This window comes from Phytophthora ramorum (assembly GCF_020800215.1).
Source record: "Phytophthora ramorum isolate Pr-102 chromosome Unknown Phyram_PR-102_s0006, whole genome shotgun sequence".
In the NCBI taxonomy this organism is placed as follows: Eukaryota; Oomycota; class Peronosporomycetes; order Peronosporales; family Peronosporaceae; genus Phytophthora; species Phytophthora ramorum.
In genome coordinates, this window is record NW_027150652.1 from 89,902 (window position 1) to 107,025 (window position 17,124).

General features: G+C 56.7%; 7 protein-coding genes across 7 annotated transcripts; 3 read left to right on the plus strand and 4 right to left on the minus strand.

Annotated features, from left to right (window-relative positions):
• Window positions 1-1,232: 1,232 nt before the first annotated feature.
• On the minus strand, window positions 1,233-2,333 carry KRP23_6850 (uncharacterized protein; the record flags this gene model as incomplete). The annotated part of the gene is made up of 1 exon (XM_067892091.1): window positions 1,233-2,333. The coding sequence occupies one exon, from the start codon at window positions 2,331-2,333 to the stop codon at window positions 1,233-1,235; it is 1,101 nt and encodes a 366-aa protein (XP_067744004.1).
• Window positions 2,334-3,053: 720 nt separating this feature from the next.
• On the plus strand, window positions 3,054-3,938 carry KRP23_6851 (Transmembrane protein 41-like protein; the record flags this gene model as incomplete). The annotated part of the gene is made up of 1 exon (XM_067892092.1): window positions 3,054-3,938. One exon carries the CDS (start codon window positions 3,054-3,056, stop codon window positions 3,936-3,938), a length of 885 nt encoding a protein of 294 aa, XP_067744005.1.
• Window positions 3,939-4,133: 195 nt separating this feature from the next.
• On the minus strand, window positions 4,134-5,510 carry KRP23_6852 (EVI5-like protein; the record flags this gene model as incomplete). Its single annotated transcript, XM_067892093.1, has 4 exons — window positions 4,134-4,238; window positions 4,311-4,372; window positions 4,446-5,230; window positions 5,293-5,510. The coding sequence occupies 4 exons, from the start codon at window positions 5,508-5,510 to the stop codon at window positions 4,134-4,136; spliced, it is 1,170 nt and encodes a 389-aa protein (XP_067744006.1).
• Window positions 5,511-9,325: 3,815 nt separating this feature from the next.
• On the plus strand, window positions 9,326-10,225 carry KRP23_6853 (uncharacterized protein; the record flags this gene model as incomplete). The annotated part of the gene is made up of 1 exon (XM_067892095.1): window positions 9,326-10,225. One exon carries the CDS (start codon window positions 9,326-9,328, stop codon window positions 10,223-10,225), a length of 900 nt encoding a protein of 299 aa, XP_067744007.1.
• A 573-nt stretch (window positions 10,226-10,798) lies between these two features.
• KRP23_6854 (Protein PHTF2) lies at window positions 10,799-13,213 on the minus strand (the record flags this gene model as incomplete). The annotated part of the gene is made up of 8 exons (XM_067892096.1): window positions 10,799-10,945; window positions 11,043-11,138; window positions 11,211-11,292; window positions 11,375-11,674; window positions 11,747-12,075; window positions 12,181-12,381; window positions 12,454-12,988; window positions 13,059-13,213. The coding sequence occupies 8 exons, from the start codon at window positions 13,211-13,213 to the stop codon at window positions 10,799-10,801; spliced, it is 1,845 nt and encodes a 614-aa protein (XP_067744008.1).
• Window positions 13,214-13,746: 533 nt separating this feature from the next.
• KRP23_6855 (uncharacterized protein) lies at window positions 13,747-14,752 on the minus strand (the record flags this gene model as incomplete). The annotated part of the gene is made up of 2 exons (XM_067892097.1): window positions 13,747-13,890; window positions 13,952-14,752. 2 exons carry the CDS (start codon window positions 14,750-14,752, stop codon window positions 13,747-13,749), a joined length of 945 nt encoding a protein of 314 aa, XP_067744009.1.
• Window positions 14,753-15,002: 250 nt separating this feature from the next.
• KRP23_6856 (MOB kinase activator-like 1B) lies at window positions 15,003-16,998 on the plus strand (the record flags this gene model as incomplete). The annotated part of the gene is made up of 6 exons (XM_067892098.1): window positions 15,003-15,156; window positions 15,228-15,281; window positions 15,355-15,533; window positions 15,602-15,709; window positions 15,785-15,907; window positions 15,985-16,998. 6 exons carry the CDS (start codon window positions 15,003-15,005, stop codon window positions 16,996-16,998), a joined length of 1,632 nt encoding a protein of 543 aa, XP_067744010.1.
• Between the last annotated feature and the right edge of the window lie 126 nt (window positions 16,999-17,124).

Genomic DNA, 17,124 nt, shown 5'->3' on the forward strand with positions numbered 1-17,124 from the left:
ACGAGCGGGTGTTATCCTTGTTGCCTCGACGTAAGACACCAAGACTCACGCAAGAGTGGATGCCTTCTCCGACTCGACTTTCAACTCTTAAATCGGCTGTGTCAATCTGATCAGGAGCCGTCTCGACGGAGATTTCCTTCAGCAGTTCTTCTGTGGGGGCACTGGAATCGATATGGGACGCGTCCTGGTTGCTCATTTTTTGAGAATCGTCTTCTGGTACAACGGTAGTTTTAGTTGTTTGCGTTTCAATTGGAGCGCTTCTCCAAAGTTGGGGGCAAGGCAAATGGGGGCCGTTTGATAGCCGAGGGTTGGGCTACAACAGGTTCAGGAGCAGGTTTTTCAACTTCCACGAGAACCCGAAGCTTGATTTTCCTGCCGGGAGCAATACACATGCGAATTGAGAGCTACCAAGCTGCCGTCTGATGACCGGGAAGAATCGCGAGATCTCATAGTCTTCGCTTTCTTTTGCGGGGAACTGGAGCTCTCCAACTTCTCCTATTACGACCGAACCTGGCAGCTTTTCGTTTGGTTTGGCCGAACACGAGCAAGTGGTGCGAGATAGGGATACGTGCATCGAGATAATAAAGGAAGGAACTTCACCACCACTATCGGATTGCGATGGGTCTTGGTGCACACCGTGGACCTGAAATTTCAGGTCATGTTTCTTCCAGATGGAGTGATTTCGAGCATGCTGAGTTGCTGTGCAAGACTGCATTGGACTGCCATTGACCGTGATATTCACCACAGGACGAACAGCATGTTGGCAAACCGCTTTCGTGTTCGGAATGTGCAAGTCGATGCCGTGCAATACCCGGACTTTGACCACGTAGCTACGCGAGCTGGTTGCAGAGGCAACTCTCGAGATGTTCACTGCTTGAATACGTTCGCTGCCTGTTGAAGAAGACCTCGGTGTGTCGACGGTAGGCGTAACTGGATGTACACTGTTGATACTTTTGCTGAAGCGATTCAGGTCTTGCCCTCTCTTGTGCAGCAGTGTACCAACGCCAGGGGCGTGCTTCGACCCAGCACTTCTGAACGTGAGGTTTCTCTTCTTGGAAGCACTTCTTAGCGCCATGGCTACCTCAACGAGATAGCATTTGACGTCGCTGGTCAGCTTGCTGCATGATCAGCCTCGAAATAGAAGACTCCAAGTTGCGAAAATAAGCAAGATACACGACGGCGTGGAAAGCAACATGCATTGGTGATCTGCTCTGGTCAGGTCTCTATAGGTTCTACTTGCTCTGCGCATCAGCATCCTCATCATCGTCATCCACTTCCCCCTTGGAGATAAACTCTTTTAGCTGCTTTTCGATCTCTAGCGTGTGCATATAAATCCGCTGCAGGATAATCGCCGAGTCGGCGTCCACACCCTTGATCAGCGCGTTCAGGTCGCGCTCGCCCTGCCACATTTGGATCGCACCCGCCTTGACCGTGTAGCCCTGAGCGTCAAGGTCGTCCAGTCCCGTTCCCTGCTCGAAGTGGACCTTAATCGCACGTTGCTGTTCATCCTCGCCATCAAGGAACGGCATCGCTGCGATAAGCTGCAACGTGTCGTCCAGCTCGTTCAGCACCGTCTCAATCGAGTGATCGTCCGCCGCCTTTCGGTCCACCGGATTGTAGGCCGGAGCGGACATACGCAGCTGCTCCTCGCGCTTGGCCGCCGCCTCCGCCTCCTTGCGAGCCTTGTCACGAGCCTCCTCCTCCTTGTCGAAGCCCAGGTTCGAGTTCTCCACCGCGTCCTTGCCCACCGCCTTGCCCCAGCTGCCCTCGCCCCACTGGAACGCCTGCGGCAGGCCGCACTCGTCGAAGAACCGGCCCAGTGCTTCCTCCACCAGCGTGTTGCACGCGCCGCCCGTCGTGCGCAGCTGCAGATCCACCTCCTTGAACTCGCCCTCCACCGGCGTCTTGAGGAAGAACGGCAACACCAGCGTCTTTGCCGGAGGGAACTCGTTGTGCTTCTCGATCGCGTCCAAGATGCCCAGCAGCTCCTTGTACGACTCCTCGTTCGCGCGCTGCTGCTTCGGGTACCGGCCGAACAGGTCCGGGTGTGTGCGCATGTACAGCTTGCGCAGCGTGTCCTTGAGCATCGGCACCTTGGCACCCTTCTGACTCTTCATCTTGCGCAGGTTCTTGCGGCGCTGGGCGCGCTCGCTCACCTTCGTGCGCACAGAGCCGCCCACGCCGCTGCCGGACAGGAACGGGGCCGTAACGGCGCACGGCGAGCGCGTCCACTGCTGCTGCGGGGAGAGCGCATTGGCCAACAGAGGAGACGCACGTACACACGTAGACACGCGCGCACGGGCCGCGAGACGAGCTGTCGCCACGAATGCCATCACTGCTGGAAGGTCGAGAGTGGGCACTTGACGACCGCTGGTTTTTGATGGAGATAAAACATCCGTACGTAAGAGGATGGTTACAGTACCAGGTAAATGTTTTAACGCTACAACGCAACAACGCCTCCAGCGCTGCAAGCGAGCAAAGTTTCGTTCGTGCCAAGCAGGCTGCACCAACGTCGCTGGAGTATCAGTTTTCTCGACGAAGGAGTCTTTGCTTGCTTTCCTGCTCGCGATTGGTCTCGACCATATTGACAGCAAAGCTCCATTTGCTGTGCCGTTGTGCTTTTAAAATCTTAAAAGGTCTTGCACCATTCGTCGTAGCGTTCAAACTTACAGTGAGCTCTTTGTGAGTACAGGACGGCTTCGCGCTGGCGGATGCACGTGGGAGAAAAAGTGTTCTGTAGAGATCAAGTTTTCTCTATTATCCTATGCATATGCACTTGAGCTGAAGTATTCAGCAACAAACTTTGCCAGCGCTGCTGCCAACAGTCCCAGCAGAACAACCAACAATAGCACGGGGTTGCTCTTCCGCGCTCCACAGCCTGTTGCGTGCAGCAATGGAGACAGCCCCGCTGTAATGAACCAACATGGCATGTTGTCGTTGGCATCAGCGAATACACACAGGATTTGTATAAAAAGCGCGTTTAAAAGAAAAAAGCAGACGGGCAAGAATAGCCGTCACTCCCGAAAAGGTCAGACGGAGAAGAAGCCACAGTCATGGCCCCTCACGCCCCGGAGAGCTCCTCGCCGTTCGCCGCCGCCGCGGATGACGGCGCCATCGCCAGCGAGACCGAGAAGCAGTCGCTGTTGCCCCCCGCTCCATCTCAGGACTGGCGCCGCGATGTGCAGCTCGTGGGGGTGATCTTCCTGGCCAGCACGGCGCTGCTGGGCGTGACGCTGCACTCGCTCGTTGTGTCGGCGCTCACGGACGCCGAGTGGGCTGCGCTGCGCCTGCCAACGTCGCTGGAGGCCGCGCAGCAGCTGGGCGAGACGCTGCAGAGCTTCTCGGAGCGCCAGCCGGGGTCACTGCTGCTCGCGCACATGGGCTGCTACCTGTACCTGCAGACGTTTGCCATCCCGGGCACCGTGTTCTTCAACCTGCTGGGCGGCGCGTTGTTCGGCGTGACGCTGGGCTTCCCGCTTTGCTTGGCCTACAACACGCTCGGCTCCGTCTTCATGTTCCTGCTGTCGCGTCACTTCGGCCGCCGCGTGGTTACTCACCTGTTCCCGCGCAAGTTGGCCACTCTGCGCTCCATGTTGGACGCCCACCGCGATGAGATGGCGCTGTACATGGTCTTCCTGCGCGTGTTCCCGTTCACGCCCAACTGGTTTATCAACATGGCGTCGCCGCACATGGCCATCCCGCTGAGCCAGTTCGCGTTGGGCCCGCTCATCGGCCTCATCCCGTACAACTTCCTGAGCTGCAAGGCCGGCCTCATCCTGCGCGAGCTGCGGTCTCGTGGAGACATCATCGACACGGCCACCACGGTGCAGCTTATAGTGGCGGCAGTTGTGGGTGGACTTGTGCTGCCCAGACTCAAGAAGCACTTTGCCACGAGCTCGTCAGCCACGACGGCAGCAAGTGCGGTCAAGCAAGACTAAGACTAGGTGACTAGATGTGTATTTCGTATACCCAGCGAGTCCCGCAAGGTATTTTCTCCCCTGGCTGCCAGTAGCGAGTTTGCAGACTGGGTGACTTGCGCGAACTCGCTGTAATAATCTATATAGCTGGGTCCTACAATTCCGTCGCCGAGTTCGTAGAGGCTAATTCATTCACGACTTCGCTACGGTAGTTGATCATGAAGCAGCAGAAGAGCTTTGGTACTCCTCGAGGAAGTGGGCAATCTGCGATCGTTTTATCGGCAACCGAAATGCTGCGGTCAGTACTTCATCGGTGTCCACCTGAAGCCACGCAGCCTGATGTCAACACCCCAGTAGCTCGCAAATATGTGAGCTTGCAACAAGTGCACGCACCTTATTGGGCAGATCCCGGAAGTACTCCATGATAGCTTCAAACTTGGAGCTTAGCAGGGTCTCTACGTTAGCATGTGAACAGTACGTTAGCATGATATGCGTGCAGAATTTCACCATACCTTGAGGAATACTTACTCTGGGAGATCTTGAGCAGCGCCAGAGCGACGCGATAGATAACCTTCCAGCCCTCGTGGAGGAAGGAGTCCCATACTCGAGTGACGAACTCGAAAGGAAAGTTGTAAGTGAAAAGCGTGAGGAACCACTGCGTCAGGTACATTGTCGGGTGCAGTCCTTCGTTCTCGAGGTGAGCCGAAAGTTGTGGCATGAGCTGCTTGAGGAGTGCCTGGAAAACGAAGGTCACCTCGGGCACCTTCGGCATACGCGGACGATAGAGGTCTGCCAGACCATATCGCTTGTGGTTCAGGCATGCCACAAGCAGCCAAAATGCCTGTTGTTCGGGCATGTAGCAAAGAAACATGGCCGAGAGGAAGCCCATGCCCTGGCAGTAGCCCACCTCCGGGTCATGCAGCGAGTACGCCTTGAGCACATTCATGAGCGCGCACTGGCCCAGCGAGGAGCGATCGCGAAACAGCGAGTGTCGCGGAAACGTGCGTCCGATATCACGTGCGATCGTTTCTTCACAGGGCACCTGAGCCGTTTGCAGCAATTGGTGATACGCGCCTGGGTTGTTCAGCAGCATTTGCGTTGATCCGGCCAGGTGGCTCCACACGCGGCCACGCAAAGCTTCTGGAATGCCCTTGCGGATACGCTTCTTGAGGGTGGCGGCATGCCGCAGCTGACAGACCTCCCAGTCTTCCAGCTGCTTGCCGATCATTTTGACCCACTTTTGCGTACGCCGGTTCTCAAGCCACACAGCATGTTTGTACGTGTTGGTGGCAGTGTGGCCTCCGTTATAGCGTCTGCAGCAAGAGCGAATAGCGTGAGGCGCGACTGCCGGTCCAATTGACGATTTGGTACTTACTTGTCTGTCACCAGAAACCCATAGCGATCGATGGGCGCCATGGGGAAGGCCACAGCCAGCGCCTTGATTTCCATCTCCTCGGTCTTTGCCTCCTCTCCATCTGGAGGGGACGGTACCAGAGTCTCGCGGTCAGCGGCATCGCTCTTGTCCCTCACAACTGAGCACTCTGCGTCCTCGGGCTCCATGGCGTCAGTCACAACCACGTCCTTCTGCAGCATCAGCACCACCCCACCTGCAATGCGGCGGGGATGCGGAACAGTTTTTATTTTTATTTATCGCTATAATTTCACGAGGAGTGCAGCCACGACGAGTGCAGCCATTTTAGGACTTCAACCACTTCAACATGGTACACGTACCATCTACCAGAATCTTCTCGTGATCGGATCGGCCACTGCAGTCAGCGCTGCAGCGTAGGCGCCCCGACGCGAGAGTGTCCGCGTCAAGTTACACACAAAGCGGCGCTGGAGTCCAGTCTGGATGCCACCGACCCGGCAGACTCGGCTGCGGACAGATCGGTGCTAGTGAGGCATTAGCTCACGAGCGGCATTCGCCAACCATCGATTCGGTCCCGCCGCACCGGATGTGACTGAGCCGGGAAAACCTGGCCTCGAGAGACGGCGGGAGCGCAGGTATCGCAAGCGGCTGACTTGCTTTGCGGCGTCGCCGAAGGCGCGAATATAAACACCAGCCGCTGCGGGCGCGAATCAAGTGACCGCGCGACTCGACTCGAGTCCGGTCGCACCTTTTCTATCGAGGAGCTCCAGATTCGTGCCCTGCAAAGCTGCAAAGCCTCTGCATGATAAAGAGTCTGTGTACATGTATCAACGTGACCCAACAGCGCAATGACACATTGCGCAAATGAGCTCTGCGTGCATCGGCAATACTGTACGTACCAACTTGGCATTTGGCATTGCACCGCCACGGCAGTCCGGCTTTCGGCGACGCCCATCGGCGCGCGCTATCCTGAAGTGGCTTCTTTCGCTCCGACTAAAATGTACGGTACGCACTGTATGTTGAAGCGCGAGCAAATGGATACGTTTCGATCGCAACCACGCGATCGTCACGACTCGTGAGTCACGAGCTCAGTTGACAGGCTTCTGCGGCGTTAAAGCGCTAAGGCTAAGGTGATCGCAGTACATGTACTGCAGTCCTGAGCCACCGCCTCCATCGCTGAGGCACGGGTTGACGTGGGTACACTGGCGAGTTGCCAACGAGATGTACAACGGTGACAATGGCGAGACTATTGCTCAGATTTATATCATTTCTACGTTGTATGGTTTACCACCTTCTCAATTTGATGGAGTATGGTGAGAATATCGACATGTCCAGCCACTGAGTGCTGCAGATTCGGCAACTAGATTCAAGAGTCTTGAATCAAGACACGCTATACAAGTTTCTTGCCAGCGCATGAGGTACATGTTTTAACCCCATAGACAAGTTCCTTGTAACAAGCCTTGTTGGATGTTGGATTGTAGAATTGTCGCCATGCATGTAAAAAGGCAATGAGAGGTGAAAACGTGTGGTGCGATTCAGACAAGCAAAATAGATGTCCGGACATGCGGTCCTCAGGTTCCTCAGGTGATTCCTCCGGCCAGGAACTGTACTTGAGGGTACTGTATCGGAGCGCTCAGTTCAACAAGGGTGGGGGTTGCAGCGTAATGCACACAGCATTCTGGGCTGCTAGTAAATCATAATTTCCTTCATGCTGCCGAATGCAAACACAGTCATCAACTGCACATACCGCTCAAAGTACCAGCCATCGTAGTTGACTGTGAGAATTGCGGCGGCAATGATCTACGGTGTGTACCTACAATCCATTTCACAACTTGAATTTCAGCAAGCCCACATTTTCCCACACTTGAATTTCAACCTCCACATGTGATTCACGTGAAAACAAGTCGAAACACAATCACACGTGAAAAGTATCCGCTACATGTACACACGTGAAATTAATATTCTTCCATTCAACAAGCGTAAATGCGGCTTGATACCCGTTCAACTCGCGCAGTTTGATGACAAGATATCCTAGAGTGATGGATTCTACATGGATAGCTTCTTGAGTCGTCTGGAGCAATGGTTGGGCTGATTTCGCGGCAATACCGTACCGTGAGTTTACCTGAGAAGGTCGACGGATCCCCGAAGGTGGCACCGATGTTGAGGCATGGCACCGCACTGAATAACATTTGCGTTGAGTTGACCATGAAGTTGAGGTCCAATCGTTTAGGAGGTCGACTCGCCAGTGTACCCACGTCAACCCGTGCCTCAGCGATGGAGGCGGTGGCTCAGGACTGCAGTACATGTACTGCGATCACCTTAGCCTTAGCGCTTTAACGCCGCAGAAGCCTGTCAACTGAGCTCGTGACTCACGAGTCGTGACGATCGCGTGGTTGCGATCGAAACGTATCCATTTGCTCGCGCTTCAACATACAGTGCGTACCGTACATTTTAGTCGGAGCGAAAGAAGCCACTTCAGGATAGCGCGCGCCGATGGGCGTCGCCGAAAGCCGGACTGCCGTGGCGGTGCAATGCCAAATGCCAAGTTGGTACGTACAGTATTGCCGATGCACGCAGAGCTCATTTGCGCAATGTGTCATTGCGCTGTTGGGTCACGTTGATACATGTACACAGACTCTTTATCATGCAGAGGCTTTGCAGCTTTGCAGGGCACGAATCTGGAGCTCCTCGATAGAAAAGGTGCGACCGGACTCGAGTCGAGTCGCGCGGTCACTTGATTCGCGCCCGCAGCGGCTGGTGTTTATATTCGCGCCTTCGGCGACGCCGCAAAGCAAGTCAGCCGCTTGCGATACCTGCGCTCCCGCCGTCTCTCGAGGCCAGGTTTTCCCGGCTCAGTCACATCCGGTGCGGCGGGACCGAATCGATGGTTGGCGAATGCCGCTCGTGAGCTAATGCCTCACTAGCACCGATCTGTCCGCAGCCGAGTCTGCCGGGTCGGTGGCATCCAGACTGGACTCCAGCGCCGCTTTGTGTGTAACTCGACGCGGACACTCTCGCGTCGGGGCGCCTACGCTGCAGCGCTGACTGCAGTGGCCGATCCGATCACGACTCGTCGGCGACGAGTGCAACTTGGCGACGGGGCCGATCTGATATCGTCGACGGAGGTGTCAGCTTGCTGTTGCCGCCACATCCTGGCCTGCTCGATTCCTTGAATCAAGCGTGGCAACTTGGGCCCAACGAATAGGTCTGCGTGGTGTTGATATTCTTCAGCACGTATTATATGTCGAGAGAGCACCTAGTGGAAGGTTCACGTTGAAGCACGATCACCTAGCAGAAGGCATCTCGTCAGCAGAGAGCTACAGCCCTCTGTTCGGAGAAGAGCGGCTGGCTGGCCTGTAGCGGCGATGACACTTGGCGCTTCCCCATGAGAAAATGCTCGCGCACCCCAGCGTATCGGTGGGCCAGCGCGAGTCTATGGTGTCGGCAAGTGAGTCAATCGATAAAGGTACCGCCTCTATCAGTTGGGCACACTCCTCCCAGAGAGAATGCCCCGTCATTTCCAGTGCGATCGCGCGGGCGATGCTGATGCAATTGGATAGATAGTGCACCTCTACAAGGCAGTGCCTGCGACTTGTGGGACGGAACGTTCTGGCCCACGCCAGCTTGATTCCGCGATAGTCGCGCTTGCGGTTTACGCCGCGAGGCCGACAGCGCAGCCACGGACTGGAGCTCGTTACCAAAACCCAGGGCGAGGTTAATGTCTGGATCGTCCGGTGCATTGCCCCGCAGTGCATGGTGCACCCGCCGCTGTTGGCAGCAGGTAGGGCAAGGGAGCCGGACGCGAGGCTCGAGCGTAAGCGGCGGCCCGAAACCTGCTCTCTGAATCCACCAGTGACAGTGGGCGGTATCAAGCGGCGCCTCGGCTCTGGCCGTTACCCGGACACTGGCTGTCTGCTGTATGACTGGCTGGTCCAAAAATCCACGCTCCTGCTGCAGCGCCTCACTCATTTCTTAACGGTCGAGTAGAGCGCTGGGCGTCCTGCCCGTAGTGAAGCAGTCCCCGACACGTCCCCGTAACATGATGACCGTGCTGCCCGTCGCCGACGCCACCGCCCCCAGCAAGAAGCGGCGCCGCAGCATCGAGCCCGTGGACTCGAGCAAGATCCTGGCCATGCCGCTGAGCATGTCCCCGCGCGCCATGGCCGCCATCCCCACACAGGCCGCCAAGCACGGGAGCGAGGAGCTGTTGCGCCGCAGCCTCATGGGCCTCTCGCTGCAGCTCAAGCTCAAGATGATCCTCGTGGAGGCCTGGGCCTCGGACATGAACAGCGTCGTCATGGAGCGCAACCTCTTCGCCATCGCCAAGGAGCTCGCCATCCTCAAGGAGATGGGCGTGTACGAGCAGCACACGTGCGTGCGCTTCCTGGAGCTCGCGCGCAACCGCATGGCGCAGCTGCTGGAGCAGACCGAGCGCGGCGAGACGCTGCACATGGAGGCCGAGCAGATGTGGACCATGGCGCTCATCCAGGCGCAGGAGACCGTGAGCTCGCCGCCCGCCAGCCCGTCCGCCGTGAGCGAGTTCCCGCTGCTCAGCGGCTTCGAAGCCTCCAGCCGCGACATCTCGGTGCTGTGGCGCGCCATGTCCATCGCGCGCGACCGCGGCGCCCAGCTCTGGCACGAGAACAAGCCCGAGCAGGCGCTGCCCTTCCTCCTGGCCGCCGACTCGTACATGAAGCGCTTCACGCTCAAGTATCAGCGCCTTAAAGTGGATCACGCCATGGTGCACACGCTGCAGAAGCCGTCCGTGCAGTCCAAGCCCAAGCGCACGCCCACGCGCGTGTCGTTCGCCGAGCAGCCGCAGGTCATGGGAATCGCAGATGCCGAGGTGGATCGTACACCCATCTGCCCCACCAAGCCGAGCAAGCTCGAGTCGCTGCTGCTCCGCACGTCGCGCGAGTTCCCGACGCCCCCATTCTAGATCATTTAAGCTTCGGTCTCAACGGAAGGCCCACGTATTCTAGCTAGGTAACTTAATGCTACAACCAACACGCAAAGATTCACAAGAAACCAAACCAGCGCTTCCCTCTTCCGTCTTCGCTTTTCGGAAGCCGGTCTAACCTCACGCTTCTTCTCGCGTCGTCGGCATTAGCAAATTCTCCGTGAGTCCCACTGCAGCAACACATCGCGTCAGGCAAGTGGCACCGATAACGATGGCAAGGAAAGGGAGCCGGAACCATGTGTGGGATGTATTACATGTATCTGCTTGTATCATCTATCGTTGCCTCCACGCGGTCGTCGACGCCGATATGTTGCCTCGAGTCTTGACGAGATAAAGGCGCCCGACGCCGACGTGCTGTTGGCTGGCTGTAATAAGTGCTCTTGGGCACTTGGAGTGTGTGTGTGTTGTACAGAAAGCAGGCGAGTCGCAGACCAACGTTCACGTGGCAAGCGCTACATGTACCGTACATGTGGTGCTGCACCACGTCGTCCGCTTGCGTTCCGACCCGCCTGTCCAGCTCATGCTGCTGCTCTTCATCCGTGCCGCTGTAGACTACGCCTTGAGCTTCCAGAGTTTCAGCTTAAAACCGAAAAAGTCCGACGCCGTGGACGAGAAGGCGGAGAGCACCACCACGCGCGTGAGGTTGTATAGCAGCGGGTTCATGGTCAAGCCTGACACTTTGTTGGGGGAGTTCAGCTCCTGCAACACAACACAGCACAACCAAGGTCAGCAACGCGCCGACATTCCGTACAGAAATGGCAGCTTGTCCACTTTGCCTTCTGACGACAAAACCCACCTTCAGCAGCTTGCAAGCAAGCTTCAGCACGTTGTTGGAGACCAGCAGCTTTTCCTTCTTGTGAGGCTTGGCCAGCAGTCGGAGATAAACGTTCATCTATTCAGGCATCAAAGAGTCCCAAACGCGGTCAGCTCGGAAACAAGCAAGTCGAGAGAAAAAAACACAAACCTGCTCAGTCAGCAGCAACGTCGTGTTCTGGTACTTCTTGTTGATGTTGGAGCCCAGCATCATGAAACGCAACATGAACACGCTGCGAGGATAGGCACAAATGACGACAGAGTTAGTGAGGCACAGGAACGAGCAACACCACGAAGGCAATCCATGCAACGTACGAGGACAGCATGCACCAAATAGCAACTTCGATGTGGAAGATGCTCTCCGGCTGGAGCGAGCCAGACCCGTCCGAGACGGCCTGCATGCCCATGACCACGAGCAGCACGAGGATGATAAGGAACGACGTGGACACGATCTCATCCGCCGCGCGCTGACGGCCTTGACGCTTCAGCCATGTGCGGCCGCCTCGAAGCGAGATCCAAGCCTTGATGTTCACTACATTCTTGAGACGAAAGTGAGGCAGGTTCGCCAAACGCGAGCGCCGAGACGATGTCAGCGCCGTGAAACACTTGGCATATCTGCGGAAGCATGCATACACAAACAACACACGTCAATATACGCACATGATGTTTCGAGCTTCAAGCACGTACAGGAATCGGCGGTGGTACGTGACTTCGGCATCCGCGAGGGCTGCAAAAATAATGGACGCCATGTAGTACGTCGACAACATACACGACATCGCGATCATGGAGTCTCCAGTTGCAAGCGACTCAGCGTGCGCATACAGTCTATCAGCTGAGAGCTCCTTGGAGAGCCGCGATATCCATGAAAGTACTTCGAGGGGCTCTTGCGTCACGGTAAGACAATCGAACCCCTGGCACTTGATAGCGCAGCGCAGTGCGATCGGCACAAGTGATAGCGTTATTGCAGACACCTCTGCGACCTTGCGGTAGAACTTTCGGCTGGGTGTAGCTTTCACCTACACGAAGGCAACGAACGCCGACACGAGTGAGCTACAGCTCAGCACAGCTACGGGGGAGGCATGCGTCCTAGAAATCTACTACGCAATACTGTGTATTCTCACCTTAGCAAGGATTGTATTCCGCAGCTCGGTGATTGACATTGCGCGCTTTACTGGGAACCCGTTTTCCCATACGCAGACAGTGACACGTCTTCTAGCGAACTGATCCGCCACACTATCACGCTCCAATCCACCAAATACACTGTGCAAGGGCACGCGCGGCGGCAACGACACTGGTGGTTTTGCGATTGACTGCCTTATTACCTGCACAATGACAAATCACATCAGTCTCACCATAGCATCTCAAATGATACAGTCGCCACGAAACACACGTACGCGTTTGGGAGAGGTTGGTGCGGAGTTGCTCTTGTGCGGGAACATGTCGTCATTGGGGTTCGACTCGTCGCTGGAAGAGGACGAGTTGCCGCTATCTTCGTCGCTATCTGTGCCGTCCGAGTTCTCAGATTCAGCGAGTCCCGAGGCCAAGCCCGACGTTGTGTGCGAGTTGTCGGACTCGGAGCTGCAGACGCTCTCCGTTGTTTGCTTTGAGGGGGACAGGATCTTGCACGACGGCTCAGTATCTGGAGCCTGCAATACGCTCGATACTCGTCCGTAGCCGATCGCAACCAGAAACAGTAGACAGATCGGAAAAAACACCTCGAACGTGTTGTGCGCCGACGTGGTCTTGTGGTGGAACATGTAGATGCACAGTGCCGCGACGTGGAGCGCGTAGAGCGCCGTGGCTGTCTCGTAAAACCAGGGTTTCTGTCTCCAGAACTTGGCGTGGAACGGCACGAACAGCGCGCGGCCGAGTCCCTCCTGCACGAGCTTGCGGTCGTGGCTCGAGGGTTTTGTGTGGAAGAGCGCCGACCTGCAGCCAAAGCACGTTAGCACCACTACCACACGAGCAGAAAGATGTCAGCATGTGACACTGGACGTACCCTTTAATCAGGTCGAAGTCGATGAGTTCGCGCGTGAGGTGCATCTCGCGCTTGAGCCGCTGCTGCTGCTCCAGCACTTCGGGAGACGACTCGGCCTTGCGGTGCAGTCGCTTGGGGTTGGGGCGCCGCGGCGGCGAGGCGAACTCGTCGTCCATGGTGGGCCGAGTGTACTTGCGGTGTACGCGCGGGGCTAGCGGCGGCGTCGGCGCGGAGGACAGCAAGCCAGTCAAGTGGTTGACTGCGACTTCTTGCGATCAAATCGGGAAATGAGCATATCGTTGGTTCGTTTCGGCGCGAAATTTTATACCCCCTCTGAATCGGGTGACATGAAGTTGACGCGCAATAGTAAATTTTAATGTAAATAGCGCTCACCTGTGAAAATAAATCTGCTGCGAACGAGGGACAGAACCGAACTATTATTAGGTGGATGCTTGGCGGCCGTCCGTCGCGCCTTGCTCAGGGGCGTGCAAGCGATGAACCCGGCGCTTAGCAGGCGACTGAAGAGCGCGATGCAATGCAGTGCAATGATCGACCCGCGAGGACCTTGAGACGCCGCGCGCGACACGCCCTGCTGAAACCAATGTCGATTTGCGCTGTACAGTTGGTCTGGTGAATTGGATCCCTGTGCATGTTGCACACTTGTGTGTCTTGCTTGCGGACGTGAGATTGGGTGGCAACGACGTGAGGACTAGAGCTTCCGTCGCTTGGAGTTGCTGTTGCTTCGGCGGCGGTAGCACAGGACCAACGCCACCAGCACGCCGTTGAGCAGGGCAAGATGCACCATAAATAGCAGCGGACTCGTCCAGAAGCCGCACACCACACCCTTCCAGCCCTGTCGAGTGTCAACGTCAGCACGGTCAATCTGCACCACGAACAAGGAATATGCTGCTTACCTTGATCTCCCGGCTTGTCAATGCGCTATTGCCGTACTGGATCGACAGAAACTGCGCCACTGCAGCAGGTACTGGCTGCTCCTGCACGGGGTCGACGCCGTCGTAGACGTTTACGTTCTTTTGCTGCAGCGGGAACAGCGACTTGCTCGGCACGCAGCCGCCGCAACACATGTGGTCCGTATGCGCCTGCAGCCCTTCCGAGCAGCACACGAGGCTGTCTTCCTCGTCGTAGCCCGGCGGCACCAAGACGTTCTCCCGGTCGGCAATCACTTGCTCATGCGTGAGCTCCACGTACCAGTAGATGTCCACCCACGTGCCCACGTCCGAGGCGTCGTACACCCGGATGCATGGGTCATGCAGGCGTGGGTCGGACCAGTAGAACTCGTGGTTCTCCGTGTCGTACGTGAGCTTGACCTTGTGCGGGATGTCGTCGTCGCGGTCGTAGGCCGTGAGCCCCACTGCCTCGAACTCGCTCTTGAGCGCCGAGATCTCGGCGCACGTGACGTTCATAACGCCCAGGTCCACGTCATACTCCCAGGGGATGAGTCCGTCGTCGCGGTGCACGCCCAGCAGCGTGCCCTTGTCCAGCCAGTACTCGACGTTGTTGCGCTTGAGAATGCGAGACGTCTTGGTCAGCAGCGACGACATGTGTTCGCGCGTATCGCACTTGCCGTATAGGAACCGCAGCATCTGTAGAACCGCCGCCACGCCCAGGAAGCATAGCACGTAGTACATGACCCGCTGGCGCGGCGGCGAGCGCAGCCTGCCAGAGGAGGCCACGGGGACGCGGTGCGGCAGCATTTTACACCGAAGTCGTAATCACACCGAGACGCCCCTCCTCCGTTACTGAACTGCACTAAGTACGAAATGCAAGTAATGGGGTCACGTTGAAGCGGCCATGCTTTTCACCTGTTGGGGCCTGTGGGTACGACGAGGTGATCGCCGTCAATGGCGAGGCCATTTTTGGGTTCGAGCGCGGCGAGCGAAGTGATTACGGCAGGCTTCAAGCCATTTATTTTCATCGCGGGCAGGACGCAGGCCGAAGACCAGCATGCTGCGCAAGTTTTTTCACAGCGGCGGCTCCGAGAGCAGCGCGTCGTCCATCAGTCTGGATGCGACCAAGAAAGCGGATCCTGCTGGCAATGGCAACCGCGACGGCGGGTCCGAGTTCGCCGAGATGGTCGAGCGTCTCGAGCGCTTCGAAGGTGCAGCGTTTGGGTTGAAAAAGAGGGAACTGCAGAGAATGTCTGACGTTGGTTGTGCGGGTGGTTCGTAGTCGGCCTGAAAGACACGATCAACAAGCTGTCGCGCCACTGCCACGCCATTTGCGGTACGGCGTTGCGCACGATTAGCGTGTTTTTAGAGACAACACTTGACGTTGACTTGACTTTTCGCATTCGCAGAGATAGTAGCCTCGAGTCGCGATCTGAGCTCGTGTGTGCACAACATCTACGGCGGCGAAGGAGACGAGCAGCAGGCAACAACAGCTGAAGCACGCAAGCTCCTGGCGGATGTCACAACGTTTAGGACGAGCGCCATTGCACCACTGCAGACTATTCTGGCAGGGATCCCGCAGCTCAAGGTACGAGCGTGAGTTGTGCTATGCCGGTAGGAAGATGAATTGACCGACGCTTGCCTCTGCTTGCGTAGCTGAGGTGTGACCACCGCAACAGCGCCAAGAGCGTCATGCTTCGTTACGATCGGAAAATAGTGGAGATCCAGTCCTCCTCGCGCTTCGAGTCCTCCCGCCTTCGACGTGTGAGTTTGATTCATTTAGGAAATGGCCTGTTCCACGCAAATGCCTAGCTGACGCTACCGCCGTTCGCTTGACAGAACCGTGCCAAGTATCAAGCCGCACTTGCTCGATTCAAAGAAATTGACAGTGAAGTGTTGGCAGACGTTGCGACCGTGCTAGCAAACGATTTACCGGAGCTGGCTGGGCAGTCCATCGAAAGGGTAAGCAAAAAGTAATTGGCCTGTTGCTTCGTGTATCCAGAGGTATAACACTCGTTGACAATGGTTGTTACGAGCAGCTCTTGCTTCAACACCAGGCTGTCATTGCCAGGTGGATGCAAGCTGAAGTCACGAGTCTTCAGAAGCACTTAGGAGGGTATCGAGCCGTTGCAACTGAGAAAAAGGCGCAGCAGCAGCAAGCGCTGGTACTGATCAACGCAAGCGAGGAGCGAACTAACGAGATCGAAGCTGCAGAAAGCTCGAGCGATAGCGACAGCGATAGCAACAACAATGCAGACGACAAACACTCCGAAGACCCCGCCCGGAACGACAAGCCGTCCTCGCCCCGCTACCCGACTTCGACTGCTTTTCCCAAAAAGCTCCAAGCAAAAGAAGCTACCCGCGTCATGCCCAACCACGTGCTCAACCAGGAACAGAGCATCTGCCCACGCAAGAAGCACATTTCCGGCACCCGAACATGGAATTTGCACCGCTACATCAAGAACTCGATGGCGTGCGGGCTCGACCTCGCCGACTGCATCCAACTGCCCGAGGGCTGCCAGCTCGACGAGTGGATCGCGGTCCACGTGATCGACTTTTTCAATGAGATCAGTCTGCTCTTCGGCACGATCTCCGAGTTCTGCACACACAACTCATGTCCGCAGATGTCTGCGGGGCCTTGCTACACGTATCTGTGGGCGGACGGCGTGCAGCAAGTGACGCCCATCTCGCTGCCAGCCTCCGACTACGTGGCGCGGCTGCTCGAGTGGGTGGAGGGACAGCTCGACGACCGGCAGCTCTTCCCGGAAGTTTACTCGACTACGACCGATAGCAGTAGCAGCGGCGAGTGCAATCCGCGCTTCATGCGCACCGCAGGGAACATTCTCAAGCGACTGTTTCGCGTGTACGCCCACATTTACCACAACCACCTGCAGAACTTCGTGGCGTTGCACGCGGAGACGCACCTCAACTTGTGCTTCAAGCGGTTCGTGCTCTTTGCGCGGCAGTTTGAGCTCATTGAGCAGAAGGAGCTCAACGCGCTGCGCAAGCTCATCCAGACGCTGCTGCTGGCCAAGCCCATCGCGAACTTCTAGCATCAGCGACACATCAAAGACCACCCAAATGTAGCCATCTCACTATTAGCCAATCCACAAAGAGCTCTGCAAAGGAGCGGACACGGGTTCGCGGGTTTTGACAAATACCCTTGCTTTCTGTATGGT